This window comes from Chiroxiphia lanceolata, chromosome 4 (assembly GCF_009829145.1).
Source record: "Chiroxiphia lanceolata isolate bChiLan1 chromosome 4, bChiLan1.pri, whole genome shotgun sequence".
Lineage (NCBI taxonomy): Eukaryota > Metazoa > Chordata > Aves > Passeriformes > Pipridae > Chiroxiphia > Chiroxiphia lanceolata.
The window spans coordinates 24531711-24552770 of record NC_045640.1 but is presented as its reverse complement, the minus strand read 5'-3'; the positions used below and the strand labels follow the sequence as shown (position 1 = coordinate 24552770).

General features: G+C 38.6%; 1 protein-coding gene across 1 annotated transcript in view; it reads left to right on the top strand.

Annotated features, from left to right (window-relative positions):
• Positions 1 to 992: 992 nt before the first annotated feature.
• The window catches only part of PDS5A (PDS5 cohesin associated factor A), a 75602-nt gene continuing 55534 nt past the window's right edge, over positions 993 to 21060 (top strand). The window contains 2 exon segments of the mRNA XM_032685712.1: positions 993 to 1230; positions 1300 to 1470. Coding sequence (XP_032541603.1) covers positions 1084 to 1230; positions 1300 to 1470 — 318 coding nt within the window. The 5' untranslated portion in view covers positions 993 to 1083.

Below are 21060 nucleotides of genomic sequence, written 5' to 3'. Positions count from 1 at the left end.
TCCGGCCCGGCCGCTCCCGGGCTTTTGGCGCCAAGCTGAGGCAGCGCTGCGGCGGCCGCGCCCGGAACCGCCCGCCCTACGCGGGGCTCGGCGCCGTGCGAGACTTACTGGGCGGCCTCGCCCCGGCCCCGGGGCTGGGGGCTCCTGGAGGGGCGGCGCCGCGTGCCCCGGACGAGCAGGGGAAGGGGAAGGGGAAGGGGAAGGGGCGGGGGCGGTGTGGAGGCTCCTCCCGGGCTGCGCTTCCCCGGGCGGGCGGAGAGCGGCGCTGGGTCCCCGCGGCGCACGCTCCGCCCGAGCCTCCCCCTCTCCCGGCCGCCGCCGCCGCCGCTGCTGCCGCCACCGAGCCGCTCCCCCTCCCCCAGCCAGCGCTCCCGAGCAGGAGCCGACGCGCCGCGGAGCAGGAGGCGGCGGGAGCCCCCAGGGCAGTGGCCGGCGGGGTGGCGGCGGAGCGGCGAGCACCACCCGGCACGGAGGCTGCTCAATGCTGCACCTTCCGGAGCTGCATGAGGTAAAGGCGGCTCCGGGTCCCGCTTCCCCCCGTGCCCGCTCCCCGCTCCCCGCGGCCGCGGGGGTGTGTGCGCGGGGCCGGGCCCGCGGAGAGCTCTTTGTGGGCCCGGCTGGGTGCGGGGCGGCGGGGCGGTGGGGAGGGTGCGGGGCGAGGGCTGAGGGGACGTGAAGTTGCGGGAACAAATGGAAAGTGGCGAGTGGCCGGGCCCCCTCCCCGGGGGGGCTCCCGGCGGCGCAGGGGGGCGGGCGGGGGGCTCGGCGGGGCAGGGGGGCCACGGGGGGGTTTTGTTTGCGCTCGCCGCCGCCTCCCTCCCTCCCTCCCTTCCTCCCTCCCCCTCTCCTGTTGGCTTCTCTGCCTCCCGATAGTTTTGAGGCCTAACTGTTTAGGCCTCGTCTCTCGGCTCCGGGGCCGCTGTGCCGGCTCCGAACCCTCCCCGGCGCCGGGAACGGCGCCCCCGCCCCCCCCCCCGGACCGTAAGGGACCCTCGGCCGCGGGGCATCCTTCGATCGGGCCGCAAATTTCATTGTAAAACCGTCGGCTGCGAACTAACAGTGTTGGGCTGGAGCAGCTCCGCAATGAAAGGAGGCGCTGGGGGGGAGCGGAGGGGCCGGAGCCACGGGGAGAGGCTGCGGGCCGGGCCCCGCTCCCGCCGGGATGCGGCGGGGTCAGCGCCGGGGGGCGCGGCCGGCGGGGCGAGCACCCGGGCCTTCAGCGAATTGAGGGTGAGGAATGGAAAAAGAGGGTTAGAAAGTCGTTTCCATTCTGCTGAACTTTTGTTTTCTAACCGATAGAGGCCGGTAGAGGACTGTGGAGAAGGAAAGTTTATAACCAGCAGCGCCAGGATGGACTTCCCTGCTACCCAACCAAAACCTGCTGCCGACGGTAAAATCATCTACTATCCTCCTGGAGTGAAGGAGATTACGGACAAAATTACCAACGATGAGGTGGTTAAACGGTTAAAGGTGAGCATCCCCCCTTCCCTGCCACTTCTGCTCGTTAAAGTAAACATTTTTTCACTGGAACGGAGAACTGCCAGAGATTCCTTGTCCTTGTTGCCTGCAGACATTCATGGGAATACCACTTCCTTGCTTTTCCTTAAAAGAGGAAGACTCGTTTTTGTAATTCACGACTGTTCTCTTGCAAGTTCTTTCAACACCAGAGTTGATACATTTAACTGCTAATTTGTACATGAAACACATCCACAGGTTTGGGGAGAGATCTGAAGTGGAATCATAGGTAATACTTACAGGATGTATTATCAAAATTTTTTGGCAAGCAAGAAAGCTTTTATGAGTTTCAACACTTTAAGCAAGTATAGTAGATCTAGTTAAGGGTATTCTTGACTGAAAAGACAGGACTGTTCACAAAAAACAAAGATTAATTTCTGGAGTTTTTAGATGGAATTTTGAAGTTGTTTCATGTGTAAAACCTTCCTCAGACTTTGCACTTTAATATAATACATGTTGTTTCTTTCCTATTCAGTATAACTGGTGTCTGGCAAAGTTGCTAAATTTTCATAAGTAAAAGGGATTGTTGTAGAAGCATCCTCTCTGCTCGTTTGACAGCATCCTGGGAGCCTGTGAGGCTTATCTCTGATTTTTATTTTGTTAATCCCTTTTTCTGCTGGGAAAAAAGTGAAATGCTGCTGTGATACAGTGATATTATTTCTTAACTGTATGCTGAAAATAGAGAATAAAGTTGAGCATTGATCAAATATTGACACAGTTCGTTTGTTAATACCACGGTCTTTGGACCAGAAAGTTTCTGTAACCTGGGATTTGGTCCTATGCCCACACTGGATATGTAGTAATAATTTTTAGAGATTGGAAATATTCTGTCATCTGATGATCTGTGTCCCATCACAACAGTGACCCCTCAAAAACTGAAAAATAGAAACCAGAGTCTTGACTAGTCAATTAATACATTGAAAAGTTGTCTTAGCTATAAATGTGAGGAAAATGTAGACTTTGTGCTTTACTTTCAAAGCAGCAAGGCACATGTCAGCTGTTTCATTGAAAATGAGCCTTGTTGTCCATTTACAGTTTTGTGGACAAGTCCTGACTAGTATTTTTAAGACTCCAGTGGAATATTGCCAGTTACAGGAGAAGATCCTAGACTTGTGATTATTTAGACAGGCACCTTGGATCATAGTCTGTGTGGAATGGGGAGAAGTGCAGTTTTGAGGTGCTTGTTGAAATGGGTATTCTGTTTTGTCCCAGTTGGAGGACTTGCAGTAGTGAGCTGTGTCATTCCTAGATAATAGGAATAATAGAATTTCAAAATCTTGTTTATATGTTTTGCTGAATTCACGTGTGTGTGCGTGGATTGAACATAATTTTGAGGCTAAGAGAAGAATTTTTTCTGTCTGTTTTTAATGAACTATTGTTCAGGTGGCCAAAAGATTTTAGACTAAATGGGAACAAATACTTTGGTAGTGCACTTACATCACTGAAAAGACAAAGATTTTTCTTACCATATTGGTACTGTTTAATCTGAGTTTGAGGAAGTTTTTTGGTCAGATATTGGCTTTACTGAAGCATCAAGAAAATTGGAAGTACTGTACATTCTAGAACAAAGTAATTTTTTTAATGCTTTTGTGTGTGTATATATATATATATATAATCTTTATGTAATCTGTTCTTCTTTATATCAACTTGATTTATAAAATCAAATTCATTTTGACATCTGGAATATTATGGTGATGGAGTGCATGGGATGGAAATGCTTGAAAAAGATTTGTTCAGTTAAAAGATAACTTTCCCGAACTTTAAATATGACTTAATGATAAAAACCAGCTTTAGCAGAATGTACAAACTCAGGCATGAATCAGTTCTTGAAACTGTAGATTTTTTGCCTGCTTGGCCACACGTGAGCTGAAGATGCTCTTATAGAAGATGTTTCTTACACAAAGTGCATAGGCATCTTAACTTAGTGTTTTGGCCACCAGGCTCTGGATCAGTTCCTGCAGATTTTGGTTCTTTTAGCGTGTTGAAGTCATGGTCAACTTAATTGGTTACAAATTTGTGTCCTTATTAGCAAATTTTCTGGTATCACATCTGTATCTGTATTTTTGTGACCAGACCTCTTCTCCTGATGAAAGCTTTTCTTATTATTGGAACTTGAGACGTTCTGGGCACCTGTCCCAGAGTGCCTGAGCAGCAGCTTTTGTGCCAAGGACTTTTAAAAAGAATGTTTTTGTATCCTTTCCCTCCTTCTGCTTGGGGTTGTGGGTAATAAAATGTAGGCCAGATACTTTCAAAGTGTTTTGATACATCTGTATGATAACATTATTACCGTCCTGAAAATGAAAATATTGAGAATTTTAAAATCAACATGCATCTTTTGAGCGATGTAGGAAGGAAAAGCCTCAGGATTGCATATGTATAGCAAATGAAACGCAGGTTCAGGTGCTTAATGGAGTCAAAGGTAGTTTCTGGTGTGTTAGGTTACACTGATGGGACGGTGCCTTAGACTGGGACAGCATGTGATGTATAATTTCAGCTGTTGAGGAAGTGATTTTGACTGTGGTGTGCTGTGGCTGGGGGAAAGTGTCCATTTAGTAGATCCAATTACGTTTAACCAAACTAGGCAGCTGGCATGTAGGAATGTTGAGGTTTACTGTACTTTTGACTACAAAATGATTTTTTTTTTTCCTTAGGTCAGTCTTCCTTTTTACAGGGCAACTCTTCAAGTTTTATAGTGATTGGTTTCAGGGCTGTAAATCCAATGCTGGCCAATTTGGGTAAGGCTTGTGGAGAGAGGTGATAACTTTTATTTAACCAAGTGAAAGAAGGGGAAAACAAACAATTTTAAGGCACCCAAGTACCTCTCCTTCACTTCCAAACCAAACCAGCAACTAAATAAAAGTTGAGAGCCGTTGTACTAGCAATATTATATTTCTTTCCATAAGATAGCTGAAGGTTAAAAGAAGTTTTAGAAACTTGGCATCTGCTTTGCTGTGAAGCTTCTGTACAACTATTGAAATTTTTTCAAAATTGACTTAATTTTAATGCCTTGTTAAAATTCTAGACTTGTATATTGGTGTCAGTAAACTATTACATCTCAGGTATAACTCTGTGTGATCACAAGAGAATATTTTGATGTCATTTATATAAAAGCATGGGGTAATGATGAATAAGATTTATTGTAGGGTTTTAATTGTCAGATGCACTGCCACTAGCCCCATCAATCCAAAATACATAGGGACTGACTTCTACGGAGACCGATGTAAACAGTCCTTGTAGGCAAAGCCAGAACTGCCACCCAAAGAAGTGGCACTCTGTGGTGCTTGTCCCAACCCCAGTTCTGTCCAGGTTAGCCCAAACTATGTTAATTTTAACCTGAACCATTTTCTTGTGTGACTTATCATGAGAACTCAAAAATAATTGGGCTGGCATAGGGGAAAAAGCAACTTCTTTCCGTGGCAGTCCTACCTTGGAACGTTTAAGGAACTTCACAGTCAATTTGAATGTGAAAGTTTGGAAATGTTTTCTTTTGAGATAGAGGTGGGGACTTGTGCATTGTTTCTGCAAAACTATCTTGCCTGCTAGACCTTTTACCATAAAAGAAATACTATAAGATGGTGAGTTCAGGTACAGCTTTGTACTAAAGACTATACAGTTTGGTATAAGTGTGTGACAAGTCTGTAGAAAAACAGAAAATATTTATAGTGCAGGATTTTTTTACCTGTAGATATCAGTGTAAGCAACACCGATTCATAAAATCTGTAAAAAAAAAAAAAAATTCAGGTTTTTGTTTTGAGGGGTTTTGGGGGTGGAGAGATTGATTTTTCCTTTTGTTTTTCAATCTGTCTAGTAGTCTTGTTCCTTTTCCCATGGTGACAGTCTGGCAAGGCATTTTCTGTGAAAAGTTTCGTTTGATTTGCACCCCCCACCTTTCATTCTCTCTCCAGTAGTCCCTCTGCCATCCCACCCCAAGGCCTAGCTTGTGATCATCTGGAGAAGTTAGCACTCCTGATGAACCTTGAAGTCTTCCTTATCTTGTCCCATGGCATTTCTTAGTTATCTGATATGTATTTGTGCCAGAGTGAAACAAACACTCCCTCTCCTTCTTCCCATTGTCTTTCTGTTTGTTCCTCTTGATATTAGGTATTGGCCTCTTTGTAGTTGGGCCTGTTACATTTTTATCTTCATATCACTAGAAGTAGCTGATGCTAGCAATTTACCTTATCATGCACAGGTTTTTTAGGTATCTGTTACATAATGTTAAAACTGAGAAAGGTTTATTGTTGCTATTTAAATGTTTTGGAGTAGATTGTAGTTCTCTGAGAGGAAAAAAAAGCTACTCTTTACTCACTCTGATATTTCTGCATAAGTTAATGGCCACTCTCTTAAGATTGTGTAATTAGATGGAACTTTGACCTGAGCTGGCTGTGCCAAGGCAGTTATTTTGAGCAAGACTGAAAAATACAAATTAGAATATCATCTGGGAGAAGAGAATCTGTTTTCCCTTGTGTCACACACTAGAATTTGGTATGTTTGAGGGGAAAAGGTATACACATATTAAGTATGTTGGATTGTGTTAGTTAATAAGTGCTCTTTGATGGCAAGACTTAGATGACGTGGGTACTTTCATGGCTTAGACCTCTGACTTGCATGTATTTACATGCTTATATTTAAGAATTATAAGTAATTTTGTGGAGGTCATATAGCCAGGTTACAGAAATGATCTGCAGTTAATTATTCTAACAATTTTAAAACTTCCATTAATTGTATTTAACTGCAGACTGCAGTTGCAATGTTCTTGAGCTGTTGCTGGCCACAGAAGCCTAAAGCCAAATTTCTAATTTGATTTTGCTCATAGTTTAATCTTTTTAATTAGTTTGACTCTTGTAACAATCAAGTTTTTCATTAACTAGGACAGGCCACTAGTCAGAGAAGAAATTGTGTTCTGATTTTTTTTTCCAATGGAATATTAACCAATTGCTTTGTAAATGTCCCAGTTTTGTCAGTCCTTAGAGGAATAGACCATGTAAGCTCACCCACTTCACCCAGATGTTACTGAATTTCAAACTGATTGATGATGACACCCTTTGTTTTTTATCTGATAATTTTCTTTTCTTACAAGTGCATCAGTAATTAATGGCAATTTCACATGTACAATATTATTCTAATGGTTTCCCAGCAACAATAAGATAAATGTATTGTGAAAGAAAAAGGAGCCGCAATTTGGAAGGGGGGGAAAAAAGAGGTTACTAAATTAGAAATGATAACTTCTGATGTCTGACCACCAAAATGGACAGACTAGTTCAGAAGTCTTTATACCCTCATTTATGCTATTATAAACCTCAGAGAATTATTAATCCTATTCTTATGCTAATGCTTTTTTTGTGAGGTGACTGCATGATGTTAATCGCAGTTAAAAGATGAGGAACTGAAAGGCTACTGAAAGGGAAAAAACAAAACCCCAAGCCCAGAAAGACAAGCTGGCTTCTTATGCCTGATTTGGCATTTCTAAATGGTGACTTCTGAAGTGACTGTGCATTCTGTTGCGTTCTACATGTTCAGACCACAAGTTCCTTTGATTTCAGTTACATTTCTGAGTTCCTAGCACTTTAGTAAACCAGGCCTCATCATCGCTCTTTAAAAACACAGAAAATGACAAATGTTTTCTGTGAAAATTGTGTTATAGGCTGTTTAACAAGCATTGTATAGAAACACTGTAATAGGTGGGAGGCTAACATTCAAGTCTTCAGACTTAACTGTTTGAAAATACGGCATAAATATTCCTTTTGTGCAGTATTTTTCTTCAGTTGTAGAATTCCAGCTTCAATAAATAAGAAAGATGGCCTTTGGGCAATATGCTTCTCTACCAACAACCTTGATTAACTCCAGAAGAGGATTTTTTCTGTGAACTGAACCAAGTAACGGCATCAAGTTTTAGGTTGTGGTGTTTTGGTTTTGTTTTTTATTGTTGTGGTTTTTTGGGGGGGGGTGGTGTAATCACTTACCAAGTACTGTATTAGCATTAGGATTACGAAGTCTGACTTAAAGCTTGAGAAGCAAAGGATTATTTACCTTAGACAAGAGATGAATAAGAGTTGTGATAACAGCATACAAAATTACAAATGACAGATAGTAAACTAGGAATTTCTGGGTTTGTCCCCCTCCCATGAAACAGAAACAAACTGTTAAAAGGCTAAATATTTCTTAGGGACATACTGGAAGGCTGCAGCAGACCAGAGCTGTACTAATGTTGTCTTTAGTGTAAGTGACATAATTTAATCATATAAATCCCTTTGGGTGGGTGTGTCTATCAGTATCTGTTTTTATGGTATAATGTGGGAGACTTTTTGTGTATTTAAGTATTTTCAATAAAGTTTGGATAGACAATCCTTGACATATCGCTGCACTCTTATGAGGAATTTGCATGCGTGAGTTTGCAAAGATTTATAAAGGAAGCGCTCATCTCTCAACAGCAATACAAAGTGAAAGAAAAAACTATCCCTGGGCTTGCAGACAGGAGGTGATGGATAGGAAGGGAAATCAAAAGTATCCGAGGTTACTTTTCTGCCTCATCTACTTGAATCAATCCATACTATTTTGTCTGCTTAATGCCTATGTACATCTTCTTCTGTGAAAAAGAAAAACAACAGGCAAAATAATTAGCATATCCTTGGTTCACAATATCTATTATAGCAATTTTGGTAGTTAAAGAAACCAAACTTTTGTCTAGTCCCCAGTCTGTTAAACATTCTTCATATATGATTTTTCTCTGGACTGCAATACCTTGTTAATCACCATTGTTATCTAGAAATCTAAAACATATGCTTATTATTGGTGTCACTCAAAGCAATATGTGTTTGCTGGCTTTGCAGCTGCAGTAAACTAATAAATTGTATTCCCACTGTTGTGCTGACATCAGAATTTGGCTATTGCAAAGATGTCTTAAGCATGATGAAGTACTGTTAAAGCTAAACAAAGATAAAATTGGCACAAAGTATGTTTCTTCTCAGTAATGAAGGTTGAAAACTTTCTGATACCTAGATAGTGTGGGGATATTCTAAACTTAGGTTTTATTTATGAGAGCCAGAAGATGCATACTTATCTGATGGAGATGCCAGAGGTGCAATGTTAGGATGGGTTTTGCAGCCACAGTGGGAAGAAAGAGTCATTTAAATTTACTGTGAATACTGATCAGCCTTTTTAATGTCGTACTCTGAAGCGAGTTCCTGTTTCTTTCTAGTTGTTCAGTTACGTTTTCTAATCTTAATCGTAATCTGTTTTCTTCCATGGATAGAACCTGTCACATTTGCTGAAATACAGTTTGGAAGTCATTAGCAATTTTAGACCTTACGTTTTTAGTATTGTATTTTAATACCTAATGGTAGAAATTATGACATCCATCTCCAGGAGATTTATCAAAACTTTCCAAGCAGTTTAAACAGACAAAAAGTTTTGTACTGCCAGATTACATTGATAAGCATTAGAAGATACATGTCTTTTCTATTTATCAGTAATTTTTTGAACAGGCACCAATACTGAAGATGAAAGAGAAGGAGAAGGAACATTTTTAAAGGATTTTGGAGAAGTTTAGAGTTTTGCTCCCACACCATTCTTTGCTGTCTACAGCACTTGAAAAGTGCAGATGCTTTAAAAAAAAAGTTATATTAGTGCTTAGTAGTATTACCATTTCCTTGCAGTCATTAAAGAATTCTCTTTCCTCTGCAATTGTAGTCTCTGTCTGTCTTACAGCTCTCTGTGGAAATAACCTGATTGACCATCAGGGAACAACTTGACATCTGCAGGTTTACAATATTTTTTTTTAATATTGCATAACTTACTGGTCTTAAAACTGTTCTATCAGTGCATCTAACATGAGAGACCATTGAAAAATCAAGTTGTGCTTACAATGAAAATCTTATTACTGTTGAGTTAAGTACCTGGGAATCAGTCTCTCAAAAACAGGAGGAAAACGTATGTTTTTCAGTTTACTTTGTATAAGTAATAATTCTTTGCCTGCAAAAATGTTTTTAGCTTGCTTTTCTAATGAAATAAGTTTAATTTCTTTGTTACTGATTTAAGTTACATTAGTTCAAAACTTTGTGGCAGTTTGCAGAGGTTTCAGAGATGGAACATTTGTCTAACTGGTGCTGAGCAGAACAGAGACATCCAAATCTGGTTTACACAAAGGAAAATGGACCAGCACTGTGAAGTGTTTCAAAAACCAGCAGCCCCTGTGCTAGCTGGAATAAATTCAACTAATTACTGCACGAGTGTTTCAAATGTTGTAGGAGATGTGCTGCCCGCTGCCCAGTTCTCCAGGCACAGTGCCTAGGGGGAAGTGGGCAGGTAGTGCAGGAGGATGAGAGAAGGGCAGCAGAAGGGAGTGAGTTGGAAGCCCATTCGGAGGAGAGTGATGGGGAACAGATCTGTTGGAAATCAGCCAGTGGTAATTTTGCTGCTTATGATAAAATTACTTTCATATTGCAGCAGTACTGAAGGTAAACAGGTAAAATAAAGCACAAAAACTTTTTAATACTCTTTAACCCATGAACTAGTAGTGGGCTGTGCATGGTATTTGAAAATATTACTAGTTTTTAAATTTAAAGTGGTGGTTTTTAACAATTGAAAATGATACCTATATTCTTTGATCATCTTGATGAAAATTGCTTATGCAATATGCTATTACAGAAAGGGTAAAGCAAAAATGAAAAAAGAAAGCCGACCGAAAAACCCAAACGACTCAAAAGTAGCTAAAAATCTCAAAAGCTCTTTAGTTGTTGTTTTGTGTAGTACTTTTTTACATAATTAACTTTTTCGGGTTTTTTTTGGTTACTTAGAATCATGATGACGGTACAAATGCTGAAGAAGAACGTGTGCAGTGAAAGCAGAGTTGAAGTTAGGAAGTGCTTAGTATAAAGAAATTTTGCAATTTGAGCATTATGATGATGTCATAGTGTGGATGTGAAAATAAGTTTGTTATAATAAGTTGTTCCTTGAAAAAAATAAGCTGACTGGCTTTACTTGTACCAATTCAATGAAAGGAAAATGTGGTTGCGTATTTCCTCTTAAAATTTTTACTCTATCTTCTTGTAGATAGAATAGTCAAAGTATGGTAAATCTTGTTATTTTAATATGATTTTGTGTTTTAACTGTGTTTTTCTTCTACTGTTTGAAAATATATGTATGTACTTAATTATCTAAAATGCATTAATGGTTCATAATAAACTCATTACTGAAATTTAATCAAAATATATTAATAATTTACTAGGCAATTATTTGAAAGTAAATTTTGAGGAGTATAATAATTGTTCTTTTCTTGTAATTTAAACCTGATTTTCGGTCACTTAACTCTGACTGCAGTGCCTTTTTGTGGGCCTTAGTCCTATCAGTCATAAAGGAAATAATTTTTGTTTAAAAACTTTGCTTACATGAAATAGTGAAGAGTAATAATTCAGAAGTTACGCTACTTTGTTTACACAATGGCACAATGTATCATGGAGTACGTGAAGGGAGGTTTAATTCTTAAGCTGTTACAGGCATAAGAATAAAGTAAGTAAACTCATTGCTTACTACTTTTGATGGCAGAAACTATTCAGTGTTCTGGGGGGAAGTGGAAAAGGTGACCCTATATGGTTGCTTTTTGACAGGTGGTTCTTACCACTGAAGTGCTGCAGAATTAGCATTCATTCACCTACAAGGCAAAACAAAGAAATGCAAGGCAGCTTTAAAACTTTTCTTCTGAAAATACATGTGTATTTAAATTCCTAATTCAGTGATCCTTTGTAAATGTAGTTGGCATGTGTCACTATTCCTGAAAAACTTCTAATCTGTCTCTTCTCAAAAACTCCCACTTCTGCTATTGCCAGTAGAATTCCAGTGGCAAGAAAAGAAGTACTATTTTTGCTCATGTGAAGTCACTAGAGGAAGGTCTAGGAGCTGTTAGTGACTTTTTTTTCCTTAGAAAATGCATGTAGACTATGAAAGTAGGCATAACTCTGCAACCTAAGGGAAAGTGGGAAATCTGGAAATAAGATTTCAGCTTTGTTCCACTTGGAACTGGTAGTCTAGACTGCTGTTAAATTATGAGAATTTTGCTTTAGGAAATGGGAGGGTTCACCAAGTACAAAAACTGTATCTCTGAGAGAATATATACACATTGATACAACTGGAAGTAGGTCAGTAGAAAACCTAATAAGTTGTTAAAAAAATAGAAGTGAAAATCAAGTTTAATGTCTGTGTTTCTAAACCTCAGTTTCAGGGAAGTGGAGGTGGCGTGTAATGTTTTCCAAAGTAATAGTCTTTCAGTCCTAGCCTATGTTTCCCTTTAAAGGCTAAATCACCTTCAGTCAGATTACACTTAAAAAGGCTACCATTTAATTTTGTTTTATTTTGACACTTCTACCTGCTGTTCTTACTTTACATTCCTGTGCAAATCGGATTATTCTCTGAGTTGGATGTGTTATGTAGATTAAAGCATACGCATCCCAGAATTGCAGCTCTGTGTCACTGTGTCTGATGCTAAAATTGGTTTCTGATACCCATATACATCTGTGAGGATGGAGTTCTCCACTAGCAGTGGAGCTGGTTTGAGAGACACCTTCAGGGACCCTAATTCACAGACTCTGCCTCCTGAGAATTCATACCGTGAACCTGTGCCCTAATTCACATTGTCTTGAGACTCTTCTGAGTCACTCTGACTTCAGTCTGTATGAGGGCTGTCATGCTTTTCTTTCTGTATACTATCTGAATTAATGCCTCTCAACACTTTGATTAAAAGCCTGGCATCATTCAGCATCCCCATAAAACTAATTTTAAAAGTAGCTTCAAAATTTTAGAAATTAAGACAATATTAATTGCTAGTGCCTTTAGAGGATTTGTTGAGAGTTTCCCCACTATTTTTCATCATCTTTATCAATTTTCTGCTCAAAAATGAAGCTATGGGCAAAAATAATTTCATTAGGAAGGTAAAGATGTGGAGGGGTAAGTAACGACAGGTTACTTCTGCAGAATATTGCGAGTCAGTTTAGTAATCTGAGTTGACCTGTGTAATGGATATTTTAACACAGTCAAAAGGAAGTTAGTTTACCTAATAATAATAAAAAAAAAAAGCTAAATCTCTTTATAGTCTGTCAGAATTGTGTTCTGGAAGCTTGTCATCCTGACACTGTTGTACCTGACTACTTTGAGTACTCTTAATTTGCTGCTACTACTTAAGGAAACAGTTGCTCGTCTTCACTGCAGCTGCTCTTGCTGTTCAGTGTTGTTTTCCTTATTTGCATCAGCAGCACTCCTAAAGTCACAGAAAATGAAGTTTGTGAAGACTAAGAGGAGAAAAAGTAAAAAATAGAGGCACGTAGAGACTAGGGAAGGGAAAGTAGTATCGTTGGAAAGGATGGAGTTGCTACAGCAGAAGCTGGAGAATTGCACTTAATCAAACCCTGGTGTGTGGAAGCACAAACACCAAAGCCAGCATTTCCAGCCGGTGAAGTACTCTTGCTACTTGTGGGCCATCCTTTTCCACGTGCCAGCCCAGATGTGTCTGTGGCCTACAGGATACTGCATTGTGGAAGTGATTCTATTCAAAAGCAGTCATTTTTTTCCACATAAGTTTTCATTTGAATTAGTGTGACTTATACAGTCACCTACTACCCCCTCCTTGCATTGGCAGAAGCTATATGACAGTCTTGGGGTGGCAGAACTGTTACTTGCAGTGACAGCCTAATTTGGAACACTATGTTCATTGGGTCTGACCTTACTAAATCACCTTTAGGTTTCATTAAACTGCACCCTGAGATTAGGCTGAAGTAATGTCACCCTTCCCTATCCATTTTTACAGCCATGTAGAGAGCTGCTTAAAGAAGCAGATGAATCTGAAAAGTAACCTGGCCAGAAAACGAAATTTTTCAGTAGTGTCACTGATCAGTCACATACGGGAATAATGGAGGGACAAGTCTGACAGATTTGGGTTCACTCACACAGCCATGACACCGCACCCTAAGAAATTCTACAAATGTCCACCCACTCCCCTCTATTTGTGAGACAGTATCTGTGAAAAAAGAAAAGTGTCTCTTGTTTTGGGGAGCTGCAAATGTGCGTGCAGTGAATGATGTACTGGCCTTCCATGTCTGAAAAAAGAAACTAAGAAACAAGAGAATATTCTCTGGTTGCAAACAATGGAAATCAGTGCTGCGTTTGTATTCAAATGTGTGTATTTTGCTGGTGTCAGTAATTTTGAGCTAATGTGAATGTTGTGGAATCCACATGAATTTTCTAATGTTTATCTATCTGCTGTAATAGATCATACAATTCATCCTAATACATGATTGCTTTAAAAATAAATTGATTTTTATATTGGAATTCAGACTTGATGTAGTAGTAAGTAGAGAGAGATACTTAGATACACCTCCCCTTCCTCTAGGATTGTTAGGTTTTCTCCTTTTTCCACTTATTGTCTTTCCCATTAGTACAGAAGAAGGAACTTGACGTTTCAGTGTTTTTGAGGCCTCCCTACACCTGATGGTTCACAGTTCTGTACCAGTATTGTGAGTATGAGATGTGGTCTGTGATGTTTAGGCTGGTCTTTTCCTGTTCTGCAGTCCAAACTACTGAGTCTTGTGCCGTGACTTGAACTAGAGTAGGTGGTACAGGCCAGTGCTTGCAAACAGATTTGTCTTCATGCCAGCTCTCATTCTTACTGTTTTTCTCTTCCTGATCCCTGCTGTAGTTAATTGTTCTTTAAACAAAGGCATGTGCTAACTTACAGGATATGTATCTGTCTGTAGGGGAATATGTGTGTGCATATGTACACAGAGATGAATCTTTTATTTCCAGATAATCATACATGCAAAAAAATTGTACTACCCAGCAGATTAGGCACCATAAATAGCTTTCTCCCCCTAAGCATGAACTGATAAAATGCAAGTAGTAGAATCATTTCATGTGTCATCCCAAAGCCAACATTATTAACAGAGCTCCTAGCAGGAATAGACCATGAGTTTACTCCTGCATGTGAAGCTCTTCCAGAATAATTATTATTCTTTAGGTCGTTTAACTAAAATATTTTACACTTCAGGGCCTTAGAGTTGAACAGAACATATTGTTAAGGACTCCTCGATAGGCCAGAAATCCAGCAGCTGTTGAAAGATGTCACATAATTTTATTTATTCTTCAAAGAGACTGTTTACAAGGAGCTTGCACTTTTGTGGTGGTTATATGCATTGAAATTCTGTAGTTGCCAAACTTCATCCAACCTTAGAACTGAATTTTGCCTGCTTTTTTGGTAGTAATGTCTTTGTATATGGAAACTTCTATGAAAATAGCTGCATGGGAATGCTGCCAGAAACTTTTGGATGAAGTTATGTGGATAATTTTGATTATACAAATCCTCCCTTTGAAATAATTTGATTTCACTTCATGTTATGGAACTTGTGGCTTGTTGGTTTTAGTTGTTTCATTTTTGTATTATTATTAAAGTAAGCCTTTACTTGTACTCTTCAATGTAGAAAACTTAAAAGTAATGCTTAAGAAATGAAGGTCTGGATATATTCACCTCTCAGTAGCATATTGGGATTTCCTGGGTTCAGTCTTTTTGTTTGTAAATGGGTTTTGGGTAAATTTATGGGAAGCTAGGTGGAGACTAATACCAATTTTACTATAAACTGCCTTTGTGCTGTCTTAATTCTGACCAGACTGCTTGTAAAACCATCATACTACAAAGGAGGGGTGAAGATGTTCTGGGTTTCCTGGGCTTCTCTGAGGTTGCTGACTAGAAGATACTGCTTTCTCATCCTAGAGAGGTGATAAGCATACAGGATACAAAATGCTTAAATTGGAAGAGTATCTTAAGTGATGGAAAACTACTTTTCTACTGCTTGGTCTCTCAGTACCTGATTAACACAAGAATCAGCTGTCTTCTGACATCTGAAAGCAGCTCCTAAGCAAATTCAAAACAAATCTTGTAGACACAGTGTCAGCAGTATGCAGGTGGCCAGTGTCTGATTTGAATATTACTCTATGATATTACCATTTTTGAACTCTATGTGTGAGCAGTCAGAGCTCTGCTTGAAGTTAATGCAGAGCAAGGCAATGGTTTCAAGCAGGCAACAGGAAGCATTTTTCTCCATACTTCAGTTTTCTTTGCTGGATGTTTTCCTTTGGTACTTCTTTTTGATCCTTAGTACAGGGTAGTACTTACCTTTAACGAGGGGAGTGCCAACAGTGGTACCTGGGAGTAACACCTTTTCAACTCTCTACTTGGTTAGGAATTTCAACCCTATCCAGGTTGTGGTTATTTGCTCTACTCTCAACATCTGAAACAGAATTCTGTGATTAATCTCATGAATATTATCAGTATTTTGAAACTATCAAATATAAATACTGAAGCATTTTCATCAAATAAGTTACTTGGTCAGCAGCTGCTTGTTGTTTCCTCCTACACTACTTTTCCATAAAATTTATTGTCCAGTATTAGGTCTCAGCCATTTTCTTTAAGGTGCTAAATGGCTTCAGCTTAATGCCTGAGTTTTAGACACTAAAGATTGTAGTTGACAGGTTTTATTTCCCCATCATAAATCTTAGCCAACAGCATTTTTCATTTTTAGGATGTCCACTGAACTCCTGCAGCTGTTGAAGAGTATTGCAAACCTTCACAATCTGTAGGTCAAAGTGCATTTCTGAATTAATTCTTCTCTCTGTGAAGATGCTCTACAAAATGTTTTGATTTTGAATTAAAAAAAAACAAGACCACCAATTCAATCAGAATTAAATAGGGCATTGTTATATTTTTCTTTTTAGGATGGGAAGATGAGAAAGCAAACATAGCAAGGTACATTCCGTAGGGGCTTTTTCTGTAAATGGGTTCAGTATAACAGTACATGGCTTGCATGCAATGATCATGAGAGTGAGTAAAAAAAATTAAAACAAAATACACAAAAAAACGGAAAAACAAATTCCAGAACAGGAATGAAGACGTTTCATCCTGTTTTGGCTTTTGAAGCATAGTAACAATGGAGCTTCATGTATTTGAAGTCTTCTATGTGCAAACTTAAGGGAACATAATACCTTTATGTGGGATTCAGGACCAAAAGGCGATAACTATACTATCTACAGTGTTTTTAGATAAGAAAAGTTAAATTTTGTGCTTATGTGTAATGTCTCATGTATACTTAAAAAGACTAAGTGGTTTGTTTTGACAGTCACATGATCAATTAGTTGTCATTCTTCTGCACAGTATGTGAAAGAGATCTGTTGTGTCCTTTTATAGGTAACATTTCCCCTCCTTTTTCAAATTTCCCAATCATTGTTTTTTAGGATATTTTATATGTGTTAGCTCCATTTTGAATCTTCAGCGTATGCATGTGGACTACTGTTCTGAGATCACTGCAGCTGAGCAAGTGAAGTTGTCTCTGTCATTTTTGAGTCATAAAAACAAAGATCATTTTTAAATAAGGTGTTATTTTGGCTTCAGGCTGCTGCAGTCCAGTACTCTGGATGAAGTGTGTGCTTTCTTGTGTGTTCTGGGCAATCATAATTTTTTAGGCCAAGGCTCGCTGTCTTCTTTGTAAGCTTCTCAGATATCTCTTCGACACTGTCTCTTTGTCACAGATGCAGATGTTTGTGAAATCACCAAATCTTCTGCCACTGGATACCAAATTTATGTTCATGCTTGGGGTACAGCTTGGCATTGTTTTGGATGTCTAATTTAAATATAAAGGGAATCAGCTGCATCTTCCAGCTATTTAGAGTGAAGGCAAAAGTTACCAGGCAGTGATACTGTTGTAGCGCTAGAATTTATTGAGTGAGTTTAACTGTACTATGAGACTCAGAAACTGTAAAATTTACTGGGTAACAAAACATTTTATTTCTAATAAAGTATTAAACTAGATGCTAAAGTGACTTTAGGTGCATAACCTCAAGAACCTCTCTCTAGTCTCACCTCCACTGTGGTTTTGTACATTGAAATTTCTCAAATTTTGTCATGGAGATATGTGATTTTTCTGAATGAACATGCCAAAGCGTTTTGCCAGTACAGAGCTACTATCCCTCAAGTGCTTTTTAAAGTATGTTGGACCTTTAAAAATTTTGTGTGATTTTGTGTGATTCCTGTCCTTTAAGGATGTTGCTGGCAGCTATTTAAGTTATCTTTCATACTTGTAGGTTGCTGATTCCAGCAATGTAGTTTAGTGAAATGTTATTTTCAACTAGATTCAGCATGATCAATTCTGAGGCTGAACTTAAATGGTGTATTTAAAATATATAAATTGAATATTAAACACATAAGTAGTGTATTTTCTAATAAAAAACAGTAAAAGACTTTCCAGCCTTTAGCTTTGAGAAATCTGCCCAATTTGAGTTCTTCGTTACATAGTTATATGATTTTATTTCCCCCCTGAAAATTTATTCAGAGATAATGAAATTGTTACACTAATTGGAGAGCTTCAAAGTAAAGCAGAAATTAATGTAAAGGTCAAAATGAGAAAACACTGCATGATGGAAGTGATGTGAGTAGATTCACCAAGAATGGATTGGGAAAATTGTCTAATGGTGGATGCCTGATGTCTGAGTGACAGTGGTTATACTGTCACTATATATAAGTCTTTATCTGAATTCTGTTTCTAACAGAGAAAGGAAATTGAAGTGCTCTCTATGATTTTTGGGACATTGGTGATCTTTATATATTTCACAAGTGAAGCTTTAATACAAGAAGGCTCCTTAGTGGAACCTTTTAAAAAACTTCGGTCATGTTTTGAAAACATTCTTAAAAAGACAAAAACAGCCTTGCATTAATGCTTTATATCTGATATACTGCCTGCTTCTTATCTTAACAAAATCAGTAGCTATAAAACTGTGTGAGTACATATGAGGAATGTTGAGGGACAGGTACAGCATTATGGTCATTCTCTAGCTATCCAAGGGAAGGAATTTGATGGAACTGATAGGCAAAATAGTTGCAGGACTCTTGTGGTGGAAACCAGGAGTTACTTGAAGTTCTCAAAATATTAGAGAATTCCCAGACAAGACTTTATTAGCCCATAATTAAAATAACTACCTAAAATCAACAAAGTCACCACTACTCTAGGATGTGACATACTGTCTTCTAAAACAGTATTCCTAATCCAGAAAGGAATAATAGTGCTCTGTAAAAGCAGTAATTTGGTTGGGTTTTCTTCAGTTGGGTAAAAAGAGAGTCATAGTTTTGTAAACAGAGTACATATTTTGGATGGGAGGTAATTTTCAATCAGCTCAAGGCAGCAATATTGCTTGAAAATATCACTAAAATGTTTAGCAAAGTTAGAAACAAGTGAAAACAGTCCTCTTACTGGTGATTGGGTGTAAATGTCAAGACTCAGCAAATAATAATAGGTATGAGATAGAGACATGATGGGAAAACCTGGGGTTTTTCTGTCTTCCTTTCTTTTCCTTGCTCTCCTGCCTCTGTCTTTTCATTTTTCATTCTTATTTTTTCCTTGGACATACAAATGCAATTACTCCCATACCCAAAATGGAAAAGTCTACATTTTAGTTTGAAATACTATATCATAAAATGTACAGTAAAAACATTAAAAAACAACATTTTAAATACTGTCATGCAAAGTCCATCAAAATGCTTTCTATAAATATATTAATTTTGAAATATTTCTCTGCTTTTAATATTGCCAATTATGATGAAAATATGAATTTCTTGAAGAAATTTCATATTGTTCTTTGCTACTTACATTATAATAAAAGGCACAGACTTATCATATTAATTTTAGAGGCTTATTTCTCAGAAAGTGAATATCATACACATAATTATTCTGTCTTTATCATCATCCTGTTGCTGAGCACTGCAGATTTGGCTTTCCTATCCTTATATAAGCAACAATAGTGTCTTATTTTTCCTTTAGTCTCCCACCTCATTTTAATGACAATATTTACAATGGAAAATTTCTTTAAAATATTTTTTGTTATTTTTGTTCATTTCACATGTATCAGAAATCAGTTTCCTACTTAGGGATACTTGTAATTATTCACAGTAAAATAATTTAGGCTTACTAAATGAATTCTACGAATACAATAATATACTTATTAGACATAATTTTCTTCCTCCTCATTAAAGAATTAAATAAGACTTACAAACAGGAAACCATTCCAGATATGTTTCAGGTCCAGATTTTTAGGAATCAGTTTTTTCCCGTGCTTCAGGAATTTCCAGAAACTTTGTTTTTAATGGGGCTACTTTAAAATAAAATGAAACCACAAGATGCACACAGAGTAAGGAAATTGTGTTTTGCCTTCAGTCCATTCTGTGGTGCCTTAGTTCTGAGCTTGGTACCTGCCTGAAGGCAAAGCTGTGGGGTGTTTTTGTATTTCTAGTACAGATGATTGTGTGCAACAGGTAGCCAAATTTTCTGGTAAAATAATGCTTCATTGGAGAAGGATAATTCACCTGAATAGAAATTCTTTGCAGCAGTGCATCTAGTTTGGTAGGTGCAGTAGCTGGTTCCTCACCAGCTGCTGGCAGAAGTTTGCTGCAGTGTCCACGTCAACCAGTGCCTTCTGAGGAGCTTGTTCTGGTTTGATGTGCTGTTGGTTAGGAGTTTTTTGTAGTTCTTGCTGGTTGGTAGTCTTAGTTTTGATTGTGAAAGATGAAGGCTTTTTACAGTTTTACAATTCTGATTTTTGTTCAGCCTTTCACATGGGAATGGAAATTCACAGTTTCTGCATTCTATGTAGTCATATGACAGTCCCGTACTATGACTCCAGTAGGTGACAGCCAAAAATTTTTAGTGCAGTTTTGTCACTAGGTATGGTTCATGCTGGAGTTTCACATTATTTGTTCCCTGATTTTTCAGTCCTAAGGCGCAGTGGAATCTGGCTCCTAAAGAAACCAGGAAAACTAGTGTTATAGCTAAGGAGTATTTTCTTGTTGACCATGGTACCTTCTGGTGCTACTGAGTGTGATGGTATTACGTGTGATTGCTGGACATTGAATGAGGTCCATGAAAGAAATTTTAATTCCTTTTTTCTCTTACTACCACAGACTGTCCAATCAGAGTTAAAGACTGAGGTACAAATATTTCACATAATTTTATACTTCAATAGGTATAGCGAGTTTTCAACTCAGCACAATTTACAAGATTACTGAAATAGAAAAACTCGGTTTTCTTAGAAAAAAAATATCTTTTTTTGAACTCATTTTTTGGTTGTGTTGAAACACAAGCAGGGAAAAGCATGGTGTGCTTTATACATGCCCCACTTTTGAATGACTGAGTCAGGAAGACTATATGATGTACCATGGGATGCATCTGCACTGCAGCGTAGAAAAAGACATGAATATAGTCTTTAAAACATCAGTATTGCTGACAGCATAGCTCTCTAGTTGTGTTTTAATGTGAAACTCTAATGCATAATTGTGTTGTGAGAACTGATCCTTAAATACTCACTTCAAAATGAATCCTTACAGTCAATTCACAGTAGAAATGCAAATGCCATTTTTGTTCTTGTCCAGCACCACCTTCTCTTTGGAAGAGGAAATGAATTATCACACAGCAGTGAATTGGTTATAAAGAATTCTCTCTAACATCTGGATGCTATTATCAAAGTACT